Raw genomic sequence first — 24,614 nt, 5'->3', positions numbered from 1 at the left:
CACCCCTCGCTCCGCCACCCCTCGCTCCGCCACCCCTCGCTCCGCCACCCCTCGCTCCGCCACCCCTCGCTCCGCCACCCCTCGCTCCCCCCCCCCTCGCTCCGCCACCCCTCGCTCCGCCACCCCTCGCTCCGCCACCCCTCGCTCCGCCACCCCTCGCTCCGCCACCCCTCGCTCCGCCACCCCTCGCTCCGCCACCCCTCGCTCCGCCACCCCTCGCTCCGCCACCCCTCGCTCCGCCCCCCCTCGCTCCGCCCCCCCTCGCTCCGCCCCCCTCGCTCCGCCCCCCTCGCTCCGCCCCCCTCGCTCCGCCCCCCTCGCTCCGCCCCCCCTCGCTCCGCCCCCCCTCGCTCCGCCCCCCTCGCTCCGCCCCCTCTCGCTCCGCCCCCCCTCGCTCCGCCCCCCTCGCTCCGCCCCCCCTCGCTCCGCCCCCCTCGCTCCGCCCCCCCTCACCTCGCTCCCCACACCCCCTGCAAACCCCCTCTGCACACCCTCCCTCCCTTGCTCCACACATCCCCTCGCTCTAGCCCCCTCCCCCCTCGTTCCACACACACCCCCTCGCTGCACTCCCGCCCTACCCCCCCTCCACCCACACATCCCCTCGCTCCACTCCTGTCCCACCCTTGCTCCATCCCCCCTCGCTCCACCCTCTCCCCCTCGCCCTCTGCACCCCACCACTCTATGAGAGAGCCATGTAGGAATAAAAGACAGAAGCCTTGAGCCCTTAATTTTTTCCTATTTTCAGTTTCTTGAAGACCTGTTAAAGACTGATGGCACTACCGTTTTGGTAAAGCAAGATCACAAACAGATTCAAAATGCTGTTGGATCTGAGCATAATGTAAGTTTTCATGCAAGCAATGTATTGTTTAAAAAGTAGTAAGAATGTCATGATACAAAAATGGGCAATTCAAGCTGAATTTTCATGGATGGTGAACAATTGTAACCTATGACACCAGTTATTTTCAAGACTTTTTGTGGTCTTCCAGTTGACACTATTTACATGTGCTATTTGTAGGTTATTACCAATGGTATTTTAACGGCACTTGTAACAAGCTGATCCTTACAAACCATTAACCTTGGATTAATGTTTTATTTTGATTCTATGTAATGAATGCTTTCAGTACATACTCGGTGTCAACAGAGCAAAGACGACTTGCTTTAGGAAGTAAATGTTAATGTTGTTATGTCTCTTTCTCACAGTGCCTTGACAGATGATGTGGAACTCTGATATGTGATGGGTAGTTCCCAGTCATTATTCACTGTAGTATTTACATCATTACTGAAATCCTGCTTTCGCTGTATGTAATTCTGTATGATTTTTGTCCAGTACACATGACAAATTGTAATTGTTTCTTAAAGAGCAGCACTGAAAATACATGCTAACAGAGCAAGAAGCTGTATAAATAGCATTAAATTTGGTTAATTTTGCTGATAATGTGTGGAATGCCGTAGTCATTTGATTAATGACCAAAAATTTGTCATACGTACAGAAGTTGGTCAGCAGTTATAATTAAGGTTGTTTTCTTCTTTCAGTCTGTTAGAGATCCATTGGGAATATCTTGGTCCACTGATTTTATCAAAGAGGATCCTGAACTAAATTTGGAAATGAATGTAACAGAGAATATTGTAAGTATTTACATCTCTGATTTATTGCTTCTAGTCAAGCAATAGTGTAGAATATAGGATGCATTGCAGTGGAATTGTTACAGATTGTCAGTTTTCTGGAACTTCCTTCTGTTCGTAATTGTAGAGTATTCTTGTACTTCTGCACCTGACTTTCATGTCACCTGTTACGTGCTGTTTTAAATAGAAGTGGAAGGGGAGTGGTGGCTGACCTTGTTGATATCAACTATATTGTATAATGGCTGTGTGTGATGGATAAAAATAGAATACACGTTTAGATGAAGTGTAAGTTCTAATAGTGTAGGTCATTTGAGAAATATTCCTCCTTTCAATAACTTCTAATAAATACAATTCAAAAGAACATTGGCTATTCTTGTCTTTTGTGTGAATCATAGTTATCCTTCAGTTTGTCCTACAAATTTTTGGGGGTTTGAAAAAGAGAGATACAATTTGTGTTGCAGATCAGCCCTGATAGTTGGCCACAACCTGAAATAAGGCAAAGACAGGGGAACATTCAACACACAATTGCAGAACGTTAGGTACTGGCTCATTCTTCATCTCATTGTTCATAAAAAACTTGTTGCGGTTATAAAGGATACTTCAGGCACTGAAATGTGTGGTGATTATACAAGCATACAGGTCAAGGAACCAAGCTATCATGCTAGGGACAGCTCAGAGTAAGTAAAGGAGTGTAGCTGATTCACAGCTAACAGGCCAAGACTTACCGTTACATAGACTCATACTATGCCATTTGAAACAAATTAAAGGGATGCATTGCATCACAAGCAGACAAGACAGTAAGTGAAACAGTAGTAGTGTGCCACAAAAAGGGTTTTGCAGAAATGAGAATGCCATGCGTGGTAGTCATGGATGTGCATATGAGGAGTTTGACCAAAACAGTGAACTGTAGTGTGTTCTAGGGCGTAGCTGTAGTTGTCAAAGTGGCTGGACTGTAGTTGGTGGCCATGTACCATGAAAATACAAAAGGCCATACTGGCCTTCGTATGCATCCCAAGAGATCACAGGTCAAACAAGATGCCTCCATGGCACCGGGGCCAGATGTTCAGGGATAGTGTCCACTGCAGGTAGTGCTGCTCCCATAGCAAGTGTGCAGAACAGTGTGTTGCTGGTTGTGTGGTCTGGAAAACCATATCATGTTGTTGGCACTGAAATCACTGATGTGTACCCCACTTGTTACTCTGAAAATATGTAACATAAATTAAATAGTGGTAGACACCTGAGCAGCAAATGTAAGAGCAGGATGTGTGACCATAACAGTGATCTTGAGTAGCACATGCAGCTGTGAGGTGAACATCGCAGTTCTGTCAGCTAGCACGACATACAGTCTTCGTGGTATGGAGAACATAAAATGCTAGTGCTTAATAATGGTGCAGAAAAATAGGACTGACCATTTTGATACTGGCACATGGACAGCAATATTCTCTATTAATTGTAGAATTGGGAGTTATTTGGTAATTGTATGAGAAGCAGTTTGGCAAAGTAACACTTTGTTGGAGGAGCAATTCAGTGGCAGGCTGCTACATGTGTTACTGGTAGGTTCAAACAACACACAAGTGTTACGGAGATGCTTCAGGACATGAAACAAGAATTCCCAGAGAAAAAGGGGTTGTTCTTTTGAGGAACAGTATTGAGAAATTTAGAGAACTGCCATTTGAAGCTGACTGCTGAACGATTTTGTTGTTTCTTAAATTGCACATAAGGACTATGAAGATAAAAACTGAGAGATCAGGGCTGTCATGGAGGCACATATCCAGTCTTCTTCTCTCATATTTGGGAGTGGAATGGGAAAGGAAATGACCAGCAGGGTTATGGGGTACCCTTGGCCACGCGCCATTAGGTGGATAGCAAAGTATTGATGTATTTGGAGATACTAGGCAAAATAAGTAGCTGACTAATTTAATAGGAGCGACAGTGATGTTTTTAATAATAGTCAAAGTATGTATACATATATACAAAATAATCTATTAGCAATTCCCATAATTAACAGTTTCGGTAGATTAACGCATCATAAACAGCTGGTTGTAAGTATTCTTCGCAACGGTAAATTCCTGTGGGAGCTTCTGCCTTCAGATTTGCAGCCTGGCTCATTCCACATCCATCCACATTTTCATTTATGGAATGCAATGTGTAAATCAAAGAATGAACAAATGAGTAACGTTCACACCCCATCTCTAGCCAGAGCAGAGGTTGCAGTGTTGAAAGCAAATTTAATTTTATGAAAAAATTATGAAACATTCAATAATCGATGCAACCCATCAAGACAAATTTTACTGAAAGAAGTTATACGTGTATAAGCAATTCTTCATGATGTTTAAAATCATCAGATTTCACAAGGCTATGACTTTGTCATAAATAAAGGTACACAATTGGGGGCACATTTTTACTTCCATACATGCCTGCATAGCCTTTATTTACAAAGGAACCATATGATTTTCCTGTTGCTCACATTTTATATGTGTGCACATACAACATTAAGGTGCTTTTCACAGCTGTGTTTAGGATCATATTCGTTATTTACTGATCACAAATATCAAAATTCCTTTCAACACATATAAGCATCCAGGCGATAGACTTGATCCATGCAATTGCAAGCATGTCAGTTTAGGAAACTCACTGCTGTTCCCATGTAGCATCATAGTTCATCCAAAGTTGTTGGAAGAGGAGGCACATAGGTGGAGCCTTTCACAAACTCCTACCAATAAAAAAAGATACCATACTGTGAGCTGTAGCAAATTTCGAGGTCAGGTCTGCAGCCCTATTAGCTCATAAATCACTCAGGGTGCTTACTGTTAAGAAGTGCTGTTCTGTGCAGGTTCCAATGCAATGGTACACCATCCGTATGAAAAATTGTATGTCTGATAATTTTCCATCTCTTCTGTTGTAGGTCCATCTATGTGTTTTCTAATATTGTCAACTTTCTTAAATTTGTTCCATAAATCCCTTCTCTTCAGATTCAGTTCAGTGCTAATCCCACTTAACTGTTCATCACATTACATAATTTGAATTACAAATCATGATCACTACCAAAAAACTTCCTGTCTCATATTGCACAGCACATTACCCTTATTAATGTTGCAGCTACCAGTTAGTCATCCCTTGAAGACTCATTTTATAACATGTAAAGCAATCAGAAGTGGCCTGCTACTGGAAGAAATAAACATTACTGATAGATGAAAGATTCTCTAGGTCAATGAAGAGGTTTATGCAAGGTTTTCAGTTGTCAACATCACATCACATTCCTACTAAAAGCTTGTAAATACTAATTTGTTCATAGCTGCCATGCCCTATAAGATTATCCTATATGATACTACTGAGTGAAAGGATGCTAGAAAGCATTTCTGCAAGTTGACACTCTGGAGGAACATTCATTAATTGCAAGGCAGAAAGGTATGTGCTTTTTGGGTAACTCATTCTCATGCTGGTGCCTCCTTAATTTATTATCAATTCGAATGCCCAAGAACTTCACTCATGGATCCTCATCTAGTGTCTGTCATTGATATCTCCTTGTATCTGTAAGTCATTTGGATTTGTTTGGAATTGCATTATGTGTGTTTTTGTAAGTATAAATGTTGGATTTTTGTTCTGTTGCCTGTAAACCAGTTGCAAGCATGTTCCATTATTCTCCTGGCTGTTTGTAGTAAGAAAGTGTTTGCCAGTTATCAGTGTTCTTGTCATCAGCAAGCATTGCAGATTTTGAAGGCATCTGCAATGGTTTTACCACAACTTTTATGTACGTCAGGATGAATCAAATGCTGAGCCCTGTGGGAATTGTATGTATTGTTTCTCCATTTTGTATCCAGGTTTCCTCCCAACGTACCATTTAGTACTATGACACAGTTTTTTATTGTTAAGCTAAGATTCAGTTCTTGTAAGTGTAATTCTTTTAACACAGTAACACTGTAGTTTCCCAAGTAAAGGGAGATCAAGGTTGTAATGTATTGCCAGTAGGTTTTCTCCGCTTCTACTGCATATTTCAGTTATGCTGTAATTCAGCACAATATTTTAGTAATTAGATTGTTAGATCATAGCAAGAAGAGTTCCTGCTTCTGCCACTAGATGATTCTTGTGATTGATTTGACCATTCATCTGATGGAACTGATGTCTGATGAAGTATAGACTTATGGATGTAATTTCAGTGGTCACGCCCCCCCCCCCCCCCCCACCCAGTTTTTTCAGCTACTGTTAAGAAATTGTTTTCATGTCCTGGTATTATCTCAGTTTTTTCTAAATATTATGCTGGTGCTTAAGTTGATAGCATTTTCATTTTGCATGTTTGTTTCCAGTTGCTGAGGATTTATTTATGAATTGTCATTTTTTATTTGTAGTTCACTGTTGCTTTTGGAGTTTACATATATTTGAGTTTACATATTCTTCGTTTGTCATTTGGAGATACTTACTGGAACTGTGGTCACTAGAAAATGGAGTGCCAAGTGGAGAAATAGGAGTGCTGTTTACATATTCATTGGTTTGGATTCTGTACAGGGGTAATAGCAGTGGAGGCAGCCAGAAACATTTGTGCCCTGTTTATGTTTAATGCTATTGGACAGAGCTTTGCAAGAATATGGGTTTGTAATTCTAAGGAGAATTGTTTTGCCATTATTGACTTAGCTTCAGGGTTTGATGAAGATAATTTAAATGTATTAATTCAAAATGAGCCATGTTACTGTACTTGAGAACTGGAAAATGAATGAACTGTGATCATTTCATGACTCTGACATTTTCATGCAATGGAGAAGGCTCAAAAATAGGGTGTAGGGATACCACATGCACTAAACCAAAATCACAAAAACGGATGGCCATATGTACATTCTTGCTTGCCTGTCATCAGTTGCTTGTGAGCAACACTAATCATCCCTAAACTGTATCATTATGCTGATGAGAAATGGTGGCTTTGTGCTAAAATAAGGAAAAGAAAGGAATGGTTGAGCCCAAACAAAGCAGCAACAAAAAGCATCCATAAAAGACAATGTTGTACATCCTGTGTGGTGTACTTCGAATTGCATCCTTGAGATGTAACCACTGATTACTGCTGACATTTACTGTCAACAACTGAGATGTGTTGCAGATGCAGTACATGAACAACGACCAGGAAGACACTACTCCAGGATAATGCCTGCCCGCAGTCTGCTAGACTGACAAAAAAACAGTACACATGATTTGGGTTTCGAAATCATTGCACACCCACGTAATTCAAATGATCTTGCACCCTCAGATTTTCTCCCTTTCTGCTCTCTATTGAACAACCTTCAAGGGACTTCCTTTCAAGATGTAAACCTTGTTCAAAGTGTTCTTCACCTTAAAACCATGTGACTTCTACAGTTACAGAATGAAAGTCATCCCAGGATTGGGAGACCGCTGTAAACAGTGAAGGAGAACGTTTCATTGATTATTTAAGTCTCCCTTATTTGTATCTGTTATCTATTAAACTTGCAGAAAAATCCAATTAACCATGTACCTTCCAAATACTTGCAACAAATGGGTACATGGGCGTAACCTTTTTTTCATTTTACTGGTAAACTGTTCCCATTCATCTCTGTCTAACCAATATGTATAATGTTCAAAATAACACTTGGTCTGTTAAGCGCATTGTCTGGGTAGAGATGGTGCTAACACGGATTGGTATTGTACATATCTTTTGCAACACAATTAACTCAGTGCATGTGTGCTAAGTCTTCAATGATGAATCATATTGTCTTTAGTTGTCAAGTTTATAAAGAATTTGATAGTTTCTCAAAATATATATGGTCCCCAAGTGAGGTTATGGCCGAATAAATGTCAGAAGATTCTTAATTTCTTGTCATAAAATGACATGGCTCTGTTGAGAGGTTAATGTAATCTGTGCACCATTTTTTCTCAGAACATTTGAGGAGTAGTGATGGGTCAGCTGTGTTGTGACAGTTATCCAACATGAAAACTAATTACTCTTGTTCTGAGGTACAGTATTGGTTGAAATAATTTTAATAAACAATTCAAAGGGTGCATTGAAATATTATCAAAAAATGAGCATTGTTTCTAAATGTAATTTCACATGAATAAAATGCAATGAAGAACCTGTAAATTAGTTAATAAATTTGTTTACTTCCTTGTAGAAATGGCTGAAGCACTAAATATCCACCAGTTGATGTTGGAAATAATTTGAATATGTTGTATGATCAGTAGGCTTGATAGTTGCAGCGGATAGAGATACAACTATTTCTTAATGGAATACAACAGTACAGTTACTCATTAAATGCCAGTTTAATCGAAAGTACAATTCAGCCAAGGAAAGAGTGATTCCAAGTTTCCTCTTTGGCAGTCACATGTATGAAAATTGAGTTCCAACTATACATAAATTGTATGATTTAAATACATAAGTCTTTCAATTTTTAATTATATTACATTTTCTTATTAAAAAAAAAAGATTTATCTCATAACACAGTTGTAGGTCCCAATTCTAAAGACATAAGTAATATCTATGGCTTTTTGAATAATCATTGGTTAATTTATTAATATTCAAATCTGTTCAGTTATAACATAAAGTGCTGTCACTTTTGTATTGTGTGAATACATTGTAGCCTTTGTAATGGGTTTCAAAAACATTACCATAGCCTCTGCATTTTCAGAGATGCCATCAGTTGTTTTATACCTCTCTCATTTAAAATTCCTGCCATGACAAACAATCCAGGATTTATCAGATCAATATGCACATCCTTGACAGCATCTGTTGCTATTGTGTCTTCGTCTGCAGCATTTGATCCTAGCAAGAATCATTTTCCACCTCCGAATACCCAGCACATCTTCGATGGGTTGCATCCTCAGTTATGAAAAGATGTTTGGTTTTTTCAAGCTTCAGGGTTGGAGTGACGACAATATTTTGATAGCTGAAGGTAAAAAATAATTATTATTTTGAATATGAGCGAAACGTTTGACCTGAATCTAAGTTATGCTCACTAAGTTGTACAGAAACCATCTTCCAGTACCATAAAACATGGTTTTTGCTTGAATCAGAGTTTGTGCTCATTTACAAAAATCTGTATCACAGCCAGCATACAATTTTCTGTTTTTTGTCTGGTTCCACACTCCTCTCCTCATTTTTAACCAAAATAGCATCCATCACAACTTTGCCATGACATGCTGCAAAGAATAACAGTCCATTTTCACTTTAAATACTTTTGAACACAAACTGGATAACATGTACTTGTTTTCTAATAGGGGAGTACAACCATCTCAACAAATTGTAAACTTTTTTGAGACATGAGATCATTTTCTTTACTTCAGCTGTAATATATATAAGAACACGGCAATAGAAACTTTCATGTGTTAGATCTCATTAGTGATGATGGCATGATAAAATGTTTCCGCAGCATCCAAGCAAAACCGGTTAAGCCTGTACTTGGTCATGTGATGATGAGCACTTCAACCTTTGTCTCATTATGCCGAGAAGCATTATCTACAAAGTCTGTCTGTAGATCTCCAGATTTGAGAGATCCATTTTGCACATATCCCCAATTCAGCAGATTGTGAGATTTTAATGAAACAGTGAAATATTAAATATAAAATTTGCTTATCAATTTCTGACACTACATCAGTGATGGTACCATTAACTACTTCATATTTTTGTTGCCTGTCAACGTCAATTCATTTTTTCCCATTTTACTTATTGATAAGTAAATTTCATTATTTAACGTGGAGTGAGGTTTGGGAGTTCACAACTCTTTCTTTCACTTTTTCTTTACTTTAAATCCATACATTTGCTAAGTTGCTCTCTTTCCTTTCTTCTGAAGTCTTGTGATATTTTCTTGTCACTTTCTCTACATTGAACCAACTGTAATTGATTTGTTTATAGTTTTGCAACATTTCTCTCTCTCTCTCTCTCTCTCTCTCTCTCTCTCTCTCTCTCTCTCTCTCTCTCTCAAATTTACTATCCATTATCTTTAACAGAAAGCTAGTATTAATAATGTGTAACAATTGCATGAGCCTTCATATGCAGATGTATTACCATGTAAATTATTCAGCAAATGAAACTTTTATTGTTTCATCCATAAAAGAAATCACCTGTAAAATCTTTCTTTCACAACACATTTTTTAAAAAATGGGTAGGTTAAAGTTAACGAACAAAAAATATAAACTTTCTTCCTGACCCACCTTCTGAGTAGTAAGAATCCTTGACGTTAAACTTAATCAGTAGTTTTAGTTGCATATATGGCAGCAAACATTATGAATTCAAACTTAAAATGCCTCTAGCACTGTAGCCAGACAAAATGTACTTTGTAACATGGTCTACACAGTTCAAATCAGCACACAGGAAGTGTCATACTGATCAGTACGTTAGGTATGTATTGTGAGGACAAAGATTCTTCTTATCATTGTAACCCCTACTTCTAACTTCCAAAAATTAGATGTGGGAAATTATTTAAGTTTTTCCTCCGCAGACAGGAAAATAGATACTACAGATAAACCATGATGCAAAAACAAAGATAAGGTTCAGAAAATTATATTTTACTCTCATGTTCACATTTTGGAATTGTTCAAAACTACAAATTTGCCAGGCAAGATGGCTGACCTTCACCTAGCTTCAGGAGGTGAAATAGCTAGTTCTGGCAATACATGCACACAAAAGTACAAGGAACTTCCATAGCTTTTGGAATTAGCAGTTCCCTTATCTGGAAAGAGTTAGTAATAGATACAGGGAGATTGGGGAAGAAGGGCAGCTCACTTACACCCAAAGAGTGTCACTCACAAAGATACATCATCAATTTGACCTTATATTTTAGGGAACAAAAGCATACCATACTTTATAGATTATGACACTTTTTTTCTTCATTAAATTTCCTACAACATTCAGGTGTGTTGTACTCTCAAAGGTAATGTATAAATGTCCAGTGTTTGGTTTAAAATTCCTGCCAGGCTTAAAAAAGGCCATATATTCAATGCTGTGGGAAACCTATCTGGCAACACTGGAGTCAACTGGCAGCAGCAGTGCACTGATGCGATGAACAAGTTGTGGAGCCTCACAAGCTTGCTAACACTTTCCCCCTCCTGTCCTGCCATTACAAACCCAGGACACTGTCTAGCCAATGATGTATCATTGCAGTCTACAGTGCCAGTGAACTTGAACTGAAAGTGATTTGTGTTATTGGTAACAGAGGAGTATTTTATTTAGTAGTTTCCTAACGAAAAAATAGGGGTTTTCGTATGATGTGGGCTATAAATTGAAGCTAATAGCATATGCAGAACAATATGGAAACAAAGCAGCTGAGTGGTATTTTGGTCCTCCTCCAACAGAAAGAGCCATTCGTGATTGACTTCCAAGTAAGGAAGAACTGAAAAAATGAAGAAGACTACATGTGCAAATTGAGGACTGAATACAGATTGGTGAAAACTACATGGTATCCAAAATTAAAGCAACAAACAACTACTTTCCTGCCCTGTTTTGCATTCATGATACAATCCTACAAACTGTAAACCAGATGTCCATACGATCGTGTTCTGCATGGAAGACGGCAGTCTGGTCAATTGATAACTATGCCAGTGATTTCAGTAATTGTATGAAATGGGTTAGTGTTTGTTGTGTAGCCCCACATTCACAATCACCATGTACACAGCTACAGTCAATGCAGTTGGACACAGAGGAAATGCCTACTAGACCCGACAGTGGAGAGCCATAGAAAGAAAGGAAGCAAGATAATCAAAAATTGATGTGGCATGATGGCTTAGTGTGAATCTGTTGTTGTTTCTTGTATGGGACAACAGTTCATAGAGACTCAAACTGTATCCCAAAGTCCAAGTCATGGTTGACCATGTGTGACTTACGAAGAGAGGACTGTTATTTGGCTGTAAGGTCACAACAGACCACCTGAATACTGCATGGAAACTGGCATATGGGCTTGCAGCATCCGCTGGATATGTTGTATCAAAGTAAACACTGTGCAAATGACTTTGCCAGAGTTGCCTTTATTGTCGGAGACCTGCTGTATATCTAACTCTGACACATCTTCACAGAAGGCAATGTCTAGAGTGAGCAGGCAGCTTGCTTGTGACCCAGGGCAGGCTGCCCTGTCTTGTGTTCAAATGGTGAATCCCATGCTGCATTCTGAGATGTCACTGTCTGTCACAGGTGTGTGGTGTAGGTTGTGATAAAGGGACAGGAATTATGTAGTATACGATCCGATGAGTACTTCAGCTTTCCAAATTGTTTGTTTAGGGTTTAAGGCAAGTGGCAAGTGATGAAAAACTTCCACCTTTCCACTAGCATGTTGCAGCATTGACTGTCGCTCTACTATGCCCAGCTGGCTCTGCTTTGTGAAGCACGTTGGCCATGTTTTGCTTTGAAGTGCATAGCACTCATACCCATCTGCAACTGGCTCTGTTTCAACTCACATCTGCTCTGGTGTATTTTTTTTACCAATTATGGTTGATACACTACATTGACATTTTAATCAAGACTCTGGTGTAATGAGTAGTATATTTTGGTCAATCTGAGGGACAGAGTTACTGGTGACTGTTATTTCCAGCCTTATTTCACCTCCTAAGTATCATTCTAACAGTTACCTTAAACCTTTCACTGAATCTTACACATTTCCATAGGGCCCCTTGCCCTGCACCTTAACTGGAACACCATGGTACTAATTTCATTACTATGCTCCTTGCACAGTTTTTTCTAACTCTCTACTTCCCACTTAAAAGCGACAATAAATCAGTTATTCTTCGTAGAATATCACTGTGCAATCTGCTTCATTCTGCTGCTTTTATGCTCTGGTTATCCAACCCAGTGGGATCTGAACTATGGCTGGGTCCAAACTGGGCCATGTTCTTTGTCTATTATGTACCAGAAGAACATCAGACCCATTAGAGTAAGTGCCGCTGCAGTCTTTGGTATGACAATAGTCAGTGTTGTCTCTTTCTGGTGCTGATCTTCACAATATGAATTTACATGCTGCAATAGGGTTTCCGGGGAGATTGGTCCCTCCTGCTGGTTCAGAACTGTGTTCATAGATTGCATTAGTTCTGGCCCTAGAGATTGATTTAAGCTGGTTAGGCTTGCAGCAGGTGGCACTTGCGTGGGTGACCAGTACAAATGTGACTGGGAAATACTCAAGTGAGTTTTCCCAGCAACCATTGTGGACAGGCAGAAAGTAGGCCCCATTATGTTGCATGCTGTTCCATTTAATAAGAAAACATTCACCTTTCATCCTGCCCTCGTTGCTGATGTACCCCTTCATTTCTTGAAACATCTAGATGCTACTACCATCTTGTCAGAGCTAGGGTCCCACCCATGTGCCTCGACCTGCTGAAAGTACAATACTGGCTGGACCACTTTTTAATTGCATTCTCTTTCCTCCTTTGTCCCATTAGCAATTTCACTGCACAGGAATCCTGCCCCACTCTTATTACCATACTCGGACAGACTATGATTTTCTCTTGGTGGCATTTTTGTAACTTTTCTTCCTCCATTTCTACATATCTCCCCTTGTCTTTAGCAGTTAATAACAGTCACGGAGTTATTACTCTCACAAATTTCTCCAGTATTCCCCAGTTGACGAGCAATACACGAATTACGTAGCGGTCATGATGTGCTTGTTTCCCTGCTACTGTTATAGAAATAGAAATAGAAACTTTTCTTCCATCTGTTCTCACTTACGCCTTGGGTACTCCAAATTAAAGGCAAGTCTTTGTGCTCAGGTGCTGAAACCAACCTCAGCTTTGGTGATAGTTCCTTCTGTACTTTCCTTAGAACCATTAAATACTTCTCTTCTTGCAACAAATTTACCCCTAGCTGAAACTCTACATTCTACAGACTGCAACCATTTAAATAACTACTTCCCTATCTAAGACTTCTACTTGCGTTTGCAGTTCACTGATATTCCGAGTAATATGTAATACTGCTGCTTTTCTACTTCAGCTTTCTGCATTTCCATCTTTCTTCTCAGTTTTATGCATAAGTTCAAAATCTTATTCACTTAGCCTAACTGTGCATCGTGTCAACCTATTGGGAAGGATTCTTTAACCCCAGCAACCATTTTAATGCCGCATTATCTGTTATTACTCTAAATGTTTTACCGTACAGTTAAAATTTGAAATGTGTGAATCCATAAATAAGGTTAACATTCAATTCTCCCTTATGGAATAATTTCATTCTGCAGAATTCAGTTGCCTTGAGCGTAAGCTACTGGATGTTCTATGCATTCCATCTCTTCTGATAAGACACAGCCTGGTGCATGGTTTTATGCATCACATAATAAAATAAATTCTCTATTAGAATCTGGAAATGCCACAATTGGACTCAATGCTAAAGCTTCTTTAAACTCAAAGGAATGTTGGCACTGTTCTGACAACACAAATTTAGTACCCTTTTAAATTGTGTAACCTTCTAGCAATATCTGCACATCCTTTTATGAACTGGTGGTAATAGTACACAAGACCAGAATGATTGCTACTTTGTTACAGATTATGTTATAGGAAATTCACATACAGCTCTAATTAATCTTGGGTCTGTCTTAACTCATCTTCTGATATGTCCTATTCCATAGCAAAATCACACTTTCTTGTACTCAGTGTGACCTTCACTGCTTTTAACCTTAGGAATACTTCCCTTAATCACTGAATGTGCAGTTTGATATCACTTCCATAGACGATTATGTCATCAAGATGCACAGAGGATTTCCATAGTTTCAAACATATTAGTATTGCATCCGACAATCTCTGAAATGTCACAGGTGCATTTTTTATTGAGGATGGCACCCTTCTGATTTGGTAGTGTCCCCAGGGTGCCAGAAATTCGGTTGTGTGTCAGTCGTGTGGTGCAGGCTCTATCTGGTGATACATTTCAAATCCATTATTGAAAAATATTAACATTGCTCAGAATGATCCTTAGTTTCTGTGATGTGTGGGAAAGGGTAGGCATCCGCTATGGTTTTCGCATTTAGGTGTCTATAATCAAACACAATCTATATTTTTGGCACAACTATTCCTGCCCACCATTGACTATTACATTCTTCAATTATTCAATCATTCAGCTGTTGATCGATTTATAGCACCAAAATTGGGTGAAAGTTGCTAGCTATTCTATATGATTTCTTAGACTGATGATTCATTTCCTATTGGTATGCAGTGTTGTGCAATATGCGTAACTGATAATGGTCCTTTAGGAAAAAATAAATCATTAAATTCCAAAAGTAGTTTTTTCATCTGTTCCCTATTGCTTTCCTCTAGGCGCTTTACTTTTGCTCCCCATACAGTTTCAGTAATATCTGGCAATTCTCCGTTTCTGACATCCCACATGTCCCATTCTTCTTCCTCTAAGATATTCATGTTAGCGATTAACAACTGGTTTGTTAATCGTATGCCCTCTGTGCTGAAACGTTACATAGAAATAGGTATGTGCATGATATGTCTGTTAAATAAACAACCCACCTGTTCTAATACCTCATTCTCTTCTAATGGTTCCACCAAACACAAAATTCCTATTGGTAAGCTAGACTCATCACTGACCCAAAGTAATTTCACAGTACCCTTAGATACATAATCATGAAAATCAAGTCTTAGTTTGGTTGTTCATGGTTTAATTAGTTCATCTTTTGCAACAAACCCTCCTTGCCACCTCTCTATCATGACGTAACCTAACTGAAGCATTTTTATGTAATGTTCCACGCTAGGTAGCTGGAAGTTAATTATGGCGCAATGCTGAATAAAGAAATCTAGTCCCAGAATCATGTCATAGCCTTTAATTGTGTGTTGCACAATCTCTAATTATTGTTTAAATTAAGCTGTATCCAGGTGGATGCCTATGTCCACCATCCTAATGGTGTGAAGTCTTTATTCCCACTCCATACAGTCTGTACTGTGGTGGGTCCAAGTGCTTACTTTTCACCAGATCACTTGTGGCAGCTGAAACATGATCACTGCATCCAATATCATGGAATCCTTTTCTTCCTACTACTCTTCTTATCGCATCTACTTCTGTACACAGTTTTGTTTCATCTAGTCTTACTGGGAATCACCATAGGTGGACAAAGAGTCCCAGCTAGTGTTTAATATCTTATTTCTCCTGCTCCTCTACTTTTAAAACTGTTACGTCTTCTTACTTTATTCACATCACCCTGAGGCTGGCAACATGTCATCCTTATAGGGCCTGTTCATCCAAACTTGAAATGTCTTCTATTAGCTGCAAACACTGACCATCTGCCCTGCATTCCAGTCAACAAATTGAACTCCTCACACTTCGTAGTTAGCCACACTGCTGTGCACAAATCTGTTGGACACCCTGTCCACAACACATTGTGTTATTTCTGCATGCAGCCCTCTCAAAAAAGCATTGAAGATCCTCTGCTCTGCTTCTTGTGAGATAATGTCGTTGACTTCAGCAACCTGCCCCAGTGTACAGGTTCTCCCATTAATTTTCCTTATTCTGTCTGCAAATTCTTTCACAGTTCCTGTATTTCTCTTAGTTATTACCTCTAATTGTTCTCTATACCGACTGGCACTATTTTGCTCCATATGTCTTTGAATTAACCTTTCTTTAAATTCTTTGAATGTTATGGCTCCCTTCAGAGCTTCTATACATCCTAAATACGTTTCCTGTTGCCCTCAGTTTTGTAACAGTCAATAATACTTCATTAGACCAACCTTGCATCTGAGCCAGATACAGAAGGTGAAGACCTGCTCATTGTCAGTTGTTTTACCAGGACAAGGAACAATTCAACTTTTGTCTGACAGATTTACACTCCGTTTAACGATCATGATTCTGTCAACCCATGAAGTTCTTTATAATCTGCTGGTATTTCTGCTACCTTTCCTAACAATATGCATACTGCTTCTGGTTATGGCACACCTGTTGTCCTTGACAACACTCACTTTGAGAACTAACATTCACAAGACAAGAAGACAAAATACGTTAACTTACTTCTTAGATGTAATTATGAGCCATATTGACTCCCAGCACTGCATACACATGCGGCCCAAATGATTACATGTGTAACACTTTCCTAGAAGTTATTTCATACATTGCTCTTAGTGACCCTCAAGGTTACACTGTGCACATCTAACAGTCACTAACTAATCATGCCTTCCATTACCTCTAAGGGTAGAAAAATCTACTGGTTCTCTATTTGCAATAAAATCTACTTCATAAAATTCATGACTGTCAGATGTTTTTTCTATTATCCCTTTATTCACTGTAACATAGGGTGTAGGTTCAAACATTGCTCTGAGGAGGCAAACTTCTGACATCAGTGTTGCATGACCCTTGGATTGTCACATGTGGAGAGTAAAATGAAATGTCAGGACAACTGTAGATATGTCTAATTACTTTCTTTTGTCCAAACCTCAACCATAGTACATCAGGAACAGCTTGTTAGAAGCTTCCTATTGCCTCTCATTTGAAATAGTAGACGTCTAGCATTGCTGACAGTGCAAGGCTAAATGTGGGGTCACTTAGTGCTGCTGTCAGCAGTGTCTCTGGTTGCGACAGTGATGACACCACAGTGGTGCGCCTGATTATGGCCGTGAACTTTCTCCAATGAGCAACCAGCTCCCTCGTGCATCAGGGCAGGCTGTCTAATGGTCAAACGGCAGACCCCACACTACATTCTAGGATGTCACTCTGGGTGTCACAGACTTGTGGGTGTTGTTGGCTCTGATATTAAGACAAGAATCATTTAGTACACGAATGGCTGAATGTTTATACATTTGACTATGTTCGTTGAGGGCTTCAGGCAAATATTTTAACATGACTGTTGGCAGGTGAGGAAAGGCTCCCGAACTTCCACTAATGTACTGCAGCATTGGCTGTTGCTGTACCACATCCAACTGACTCAGCTTCGCAACGCCAGTTGGTTGTGTTTTGCTTTGCAGCATGTAATTTGCAGCTCACTTCTGCTCTGGTGTATTTTCTGACCAAATTCAGTTGACATGCTGCAGGAAAAACCCAATAAGGACTCACACCAGAGAGACAATTGAAAGGACCTAGAATCAAACATGTGTGTCAGTGGAAAAAAGTCATAGTATAGAGTAGGAGAAGACATTATGGTCACATATTTCAAGAAGTACAGCATAAGTAATGGTCTAGCAGGCAGTAAAGACCATCTCTTACATGAAGACAATGGTCATGAAGGAGACCCCCCTGCGGGTTCGGGGATAAGAATAGGCCCGCGGTATTCCTGCCTGTCGTAAGAGGCGACTAAAAGGAGTCTCAAATGTTTCGGCCTTATGTGATGGTCCCCTCTCGGGTTTGACCTCCATCTTTCTAAATTATTCCGAAGAGCGAGCCAATTGGGGAAGGGCACCTTACATGGTGCACTGTATCCGTCGTGCCTTGAGACCTTTAGCCAACTTTTTCGTCATTGCAGTGGTGTCCTGCTTGTTTTCCGTCTCTTGGGCGGGGATATGTCACTGGGTGCGATTACCACGCTGCACTCTGCAGTGTTGCTTTTAACTGCGACGACGACCTTGGACATTTTTGCACCTAAGACCCAGCATGGTAGCCAGTCTGTTGTGGTGGGGCCGCCATGTACCCTCTTGGTTGTAGCCCCCTGACAACACAGGGATCGCTCTACTGACGCCTGCGCCGTTAGCTCTCCACGTATGCCAAGGAGTAGATGCCCGTGTCCCTGGGGCATCAGGACTCCCGGCAATGGACATCCTGCCAGGTGGCTATTGCTGCGGCTGGGTGGCACCCGTGGGGAGGGCCCTTGGTCGGAGTAGGTGGCATCAGGGCGGATGACCCGCAATGAAGCATGGTACATCATCTCTCGCTGGCGGCCAGCTGCCAGCAGTCTCTAAGCGTTCTCGAGCTCAATTTAATGCTCAAAAGTATGATCCGAAAACGTTCCCCTCTCTGGCTATGCTGTGGGAGGAGCGTAAGTCTCAGGATGGAGGTAATAGTTATTCGCCCCGATTCTTAGTCTGCACGAGAGGTGATGGGGAGTCTTTTCTATCCACAAAGCCTCAGTTCTTCATCGAGCATTTAGAGGACAAGTTTGGGGAGGTGGAGGGCTTGTCCAAAATGCGCTCTGGGTCAGTACTGATACAAACGGCATCCTCTGCCCAGTCACACAGGTTACCTGCTTGTGACAAGTTGGGGGATGTTCACGTTACCATTACACCACATAAGAGTTTAAATATGGTCCAGGGAGTAATTTTCCATAGGGACCTCCTTTTGCAGTCTGATGACGAGCTGCGCGCCAACTTAGAGCGTAGAGGTGTTCATTTCGTCCAGCGCGCTCATCGGGGTCCGAAGGACAATCAGGTTGCTACCGGTGCCTTCATCTTGGCCTTCGAGGGTGATACATTACCGGAGAGGGTCAAGGTCATGGTCTACCATTGTGACGTCAAGCCCTACATCCCTCCCCAGATGCGGTGCTTTAAGTGCTGGAAATTCGGGCATATGTCCTCTCGCTGTACTTCTAGCCTCACATGTCGAGATTGTGGACGACCATCTCATCCCGATACTCCATGTGCCCCGCCTCCCATCTGTGTCAACTGCGGAGAGCATCATTCCCCTTGCTCGCCTGACGGCAAAGTCTTTCAGAAAGAGCGCAAAATCATGGAATATAAGACCCTGGACCGGCTGACCTATACTGAGGCCAAAAGGAAATACGACAGACTCCATCCTGTGAGAATGACATCTTCTTACGCAGCTGCTACAACAACTGTGCTAGCCCCATCAGTTTCGAGACTTCCAGCCCTCTTGATAAGCAGTAAGACTCCTCCTGCCCCCTTGCCTGTGGGGGCTCTACCCAACCGGTTGCTCCTGCACCACCTACCTCAGGAGCAACCTCCTCCCACCCGTCGGGGACGTCCGTCCCCGCTTCTCAGCCGGAGAAGCGTCTAACTTCTTCGGCTACTCTCGCCCGTAAGAGTTCCCTTGGGACCCTCCCTTCCCAGGGTTCCACCAGCGGGAAGGATGACGGCCGACAGTGGCATAAGTCCTCACCAGCGGCCGGGCGTAGGGCTTCACGATCCTCCTCTGTCCCGGAGACTGAATCGGTGAAGCCTTCCCAGCCGGTAAAACCTAAGGTTCAGCGGGAGAAGTCCAAGACAAACACCTCTAAGGCCAAAGAACTTGCGGTGGCACCAACCCCACCGCACCTTTCGCGCTCTGCGTCTGAGGATGAAGTCGAGATTATAGCGTCCGCTGAGGACCTTGATCTTGCTGGTCCCTCAGACGCCATGGATGCCTCTTGTACGGGTACTGAATCGGTGGCAGTGAGTGAACAAGCGGCGTAAATTGCCTTCCCAGTCCTTTCACGCCTTTCTCAGCCATGGAAAATATCATCCTCCAGTGGAACTGCGGCGGTATTTTCCACCATCTAGTTGAGCTCCAACAACTTATCAGCCTTCACCCTTTCTTCTGCATTGCTCTTCAGGAAACTTGGTTTCCAGCAATGCGAACCCCCGCCCTCCGTAGCTATCGGGGTTATTATAAGAACCGGGCAGCATATGAAAGGGTGTCTGGTGGCGTCTGCCTCTATGTCCTTCACACTCTGCACAGCGAGTCTGTCCCTCTCCAAACACCTTTAGAGGCTGTCGCTGTTCGGGTGTGGACACCACAGGCTGTTACTGTCTGCAGTCTTTACCTTCCACCGGATGGTGATGTCTCGCAGCATGTCCTGGCTGCGCTGATAGCCCAATTGCCTCCACCTTTCTTGCTATTGGGCGACTTCAACGCCCATAACCCTCTGTGGGGTGGGTCAGTGGCAACAGGTCGAGGCGCCATCGTTGAGCATTTATTGTCGCAGCTCGATCTCTCGATTTTAAATGATGGTGCCTTCACACACTTCAATGTGGCGCATGGCACATACTCCGCCATTGACCTTTCAATCTGTAGCCCTAGCCTCTTACCGTCTGTCCAATGGAGTGTGCATGACGACCTGTGTGGTAGTGACCACTTTCCGATCTTTCGGTCACTACCACAGCGTCACTCTTCTGGGCGCCCTAGCAGATGGGCTATGAATAAGGCTGACTGGGACTTGTTCTCCTCCACTGCCGCTCTTGAGCCTCTCTCTAATGACGACATTGATGCGGTGGCTCAATCGGTCACCACCGGCGTCGTTACTGCCGCCGAATCTGCCATTCCCTGCTCCTCTGGGTCCCCTCGGCGGCGGACTGTGCCTTGGTGGTCGCCTGAGATCGCTGCAGCGATTACAGATCGCCGGAGGGCACTACAGCGTCACAAGCGACATCCCTGCGTTGAACACCTGATCACCTTCAAACGGCTGTGTGCGCGGGCCCGCCGCCTTATCCGCCAAAGCAAGCAGGAGTGCTGGGAGCGGTACGTGTCCACCATTAGCCTCCATGTCACTCCATCGCAGGTCTGGGCCAAGATTCGACGCTTCTATGGCTATCGGCCACCTGTCAGCGTCCCTGCGCTCTCACTGAATGGAGCAGTTTGTACTGACTCCGACGTCATTGCAAACCACTTAGCAGAGCATTTTGCTATGAGTTCCGCTTCTGCGAATTACCCTCAGGCCTTCCGCTCCATTAAAGAGCGGATGGAACGTCGGAGCCTTTCGTTTTATAATGAATTCTACTCTGTAAATGATGAAAGTCTATATGAATGCAGCTTGCCGCTAACTTGGTGTAATGTTTTGTCTGTACAGAAGTGTATCTGTCGCCTTTATTACTCTTTCACCCTCACACATAAATCGGTACAATAAAGTCAGGGCTTCGTGTTTTCTTATTAGGCTGATCCGTGAAAAGACAGACAAACAATTATGCTAATGGAGGATTCTGAGTAATTTCTCGAATTTCATTCGCGCTCTCTCTCTCTCTCTCTCTCTCTCTCTCTCTGTCCTTTATCTGTGTACAGTTTAAATATATTAATTACGTGAAATCAGCCTAGTAGAATCTCTGGTGGAGCCCTTCGTCTTAATATTCAGCGGCTGGCTTGCTAGAAAAGATCTTTACATTTGTTATTATTATTAAGCGCTGCATTCAGTTGGGAAAATCGGTCGTTTGAACAATTCGTTCAGTTTACGACAGATCTAAAATTTCAGATGTGGACGAAGCCTTTTTGGACGATTTATAAAAACTCAGAGATTGCAGGCTCTCTTCGCCACAGCTGAAACTTCCCAATTAATTACAGGGCCCAGACAATCATCAGTGATTCAGACAGAGAACTCATTCATCATTCACTCTAGAATAAAATGGTCACAAACCTTATTTCTGAGGAAAATTGTATATTGAATCCATTTTCGTACATGTTCCGTTTTCTGTTGGTTCCAAGTCTCATGTAATTTTCTTTTACAGGTTTTTCTTTCTCTTTATCTGTCACGCTAGCGGCACAAACTTTCCTAGCTCGCTTTAGCGCGAAGAAGAGTAAATAAATCTCTTTTAGCAATCCGAAAATCTTCCAACCGATACTTCCGAAGCTGTTCCTCTCTCCCACTATAATAACCATGGAGCATACATATCTGTACCTCTGTTGTTCCAAAGAATAAACGTACTAGAAAAATACCTTGGCGTCGACGAGCTGTTGGCGCATATATTACTAGAAAATCTGATCAGATACTTTTCAAACGTAAATAAATGTGAATGATTTGATTGATCATTATTAATTATTGCGTGGTAGAGGGTAATTTTCCGTGGGGAGATTACAGTTTTGCACTCACCATCCAGAATCGTACAATGTTCCATTCAGTGAGTGGGAATTCCGCAGTGCCCTTGCCGCTTGTCCTGATACCACTCCTGGACCAGATAGCATCCACTGCCTGATGCTGAAACACCTCTCAGTGGACTGCCAGCGACGGCTCCTCGATCTTTACAACTGTATTTGGGTCGAGGGTGAGTTTCCGTCGCAGTGGCGGGCAAGTATCGTTATCCCCATTCTGAAACCAGGCAAGAACCCTTTGGAGGTGGACAGCTACCGCCCCATTAGCCTCACCAACGTTCTTTGCAAGCTTCTCGAACGGATGGTGAGCCGGCGCTTGACTTGGGTACTGGAGTCTCGGGGCCTTCTGGCTCCATCTCAGGGTGGGTACCGTAAAGGCCGCTCCGCCGCCGACAGTCTGGTGAGCCTGGAGTCGGCCATCTGTACTGCCTTTGCCCGTCGTCAGAACCTGGTCGCTGTCTTTTTCGACATGCGGAAGGCGTACGATACGACATGGCGTCATCACATCCTTTCTACGCTTCATGGATGGGGTCTCCTCTGCCGATCTTTATCAGAAATTTTCTGTCGTATCGTACCTTCCGCGTGCAAGTCGCAGCCTCATATAGTTCCACCCACGTCCAGGAGAACGGTGTGCCACAGGGTTCTGTTTTAAGTGTCTGCCTGTTTTTTAATAGCCATTAACGGGCTTGCTGCGGCCGTGGGAAATTCTGTCTCTGCTTCCCTGTATGCTGACGACTTCTGCCTTTATTACAGCTCTACTGGCATTGCAGCTGTTGAACGTCAGCTACAGGGTGCTATCCGCAAGGCGCAGTCTTGGGCTGTAGCTCATGGGTTCCAGTTTTCGGCAGCCAAGACCTGCGTAATGCATTTCTGCCGGCGACGGACTGTCCACCCGGAGCCGTGGCTTTATCTTGCCGGCGAACTTCTTTCAGTGGTGGAATCACACAGGTTTTTGGGGGTGGTTTTCGATGCCCGGTTGACTTGGCTGCCTCATATCCGGCAGCTTAAACAGGTGTGTTGGCGGCATGTAAACGCTCTGAGATGCTTGAGCCACACCCGCTGGGGCGCCGACCGATTTACCCTGTTGCGGCTCTACCAGGCGTTAATCCAGTCCCGTCTGGATTATGGGAGCATGGCTTATGGCTCAGCATCCCCCTCTGCGTTGCGGGTGCTGGACCCAATACTACACAGCGGGATCCGACTTGCCACTGGTGCCTTCCGCACCAGCCCTGTGGACAGCATCTTGTTGAGGCAGGTGTCCCTCCACTGTGGTTACGACGCCAAAAATTACTGGCTGCTTATGCTGCCCATGTTTTCAGCTTGCCCGGGCATCCAAATAACTGTGTCCTGTTCCCGCAGTCAGTCGTCCATCTGCCAGACCGTCGGCCCCGATCGGGTTGTCCGATTGCCGTACGCGTCAAGGAGCTTCTCTGCGGGCTTGGGTTTTTCCCTGTTCCACCTCCTTTCCGGGCGCCTCTGCGTACACCCCCGTGGTGTGTTCCTCGCCCTTGCCTTCGGCTCGACTTGGCACAGGGCTCGAAGGACTCGGTCCCTCTAGAGGCCTTCCGCCGCCGCTTTTAGTCCATCCTGGCCACGTATCAGGGCTCTGGAATTGTTTACACCGACGGTTCGATGGTTGCTGGTCGTGTCGGGTATGCGCTAACTCTAGGGGACCATTCCGAACAACGGTTCTTGGCGGCTGGCTGCAGCGTTTACACTGCTGAGCTAGTCGCCATCTTTCGAGCCCTAGAGTATATCCGCTCCTGCTCAGGTGAGTCCTTCGTTATCTGTAGCGATTCCCTGAGCGGTTTACGAGCTCTCGACCAGTGTTTTCCCCATTCTCGTCTGGTGATGGCTATCCATGAGTCCCTGCATACTCTTGCGCGCTGCGGCCGCTCTGTGGTCTTTGTGTGGACCCCCGGTCATGTCGGTCTCCCCGGCAATGAACATGTTGACCGCCTGGCGAAAGAGGCCACGAGAGAACCGTCTCTGGATGTTGGGCTCCCAGAGACTGATTTGCGGGCAGTCCTCCGCCGAAAAGTTTTTGCACTTTGGGACGCTGAATGGCGCGATCGGATCATGCCCAATAAACTCTGTGCGATTAAGGAGACGACGACTGTGTGCCGGTCATCCATGCGAGCCAACCGCAGGGACTCAGTCGTCCTTTGTCGGCTCCGCATTGGCCACTCCCGGCTAACACACAGTTATTTACTGCACCGGGAGGACCCTCCTGTACGTCGCTGCGGGGCGGCTTTGACAGTGGCCCACATTTTGTTGGCCTGCCCCCTTTTAGCTGTGGTCATGCAGACGTTTGCACTGCCTGATACGCTCCCTGCCCTTTTATCTGATGACCCTGTTATGGCTGCCTTAGTTTTACGTTTTA

The 24,614-nt window shown here is 43.3% G+C and overlaps 1 protein-coding gene across 3 annotated transcripts in view; it reads left to right on the top strand.

Annotated features, from left to right (window-relative positions):
* LOC124553585 (zinc finger protein 708-like) overlaps positions 1–24,614 on the top strand; it is a 146,070-nt gene that overhangs the window by 61,176 nt on the left and 60,280 nt on the right. For 2 of the 3 annotated variants that reach the window (XM_047127436.1, XM_047127435.1), the window contains one exon: positions 1,534–1,626. In XM_047127436.1, the coding sequence (XP_046983392.1) occupies positions 1,534–1,626 (93 nt within the window). Of the gene's footprint in view, positions 1–745; positions 839–1,533; positions 1,627–24,614 lie in introns of all 3 variants that reach the window. The other variant, XM_047127434.1, reaches the window with a different exon arrangement.

This window comes from Schistocerca americana, chromosome 11 (genome assembly GCF_021461395.2).
Source record: "Schistocerca americana isolate TAMUIC-IGC-003095 chromosome 11, iqSchAmer2.1, whole genome shotgun sequence".
Taxonomy (NCBI): domain Eukaryota; kingdom Metazoa; phylum Arthropoda; class Insecta; order Orthoptera; family Acrididae; genus Schistocerca; species Schistocerca americana.
The sequence above is the reverse complement of the archived record's forward strand: the minus strand, read 5'-3'. Positions and strand labels throughout refer to the sequence as shown.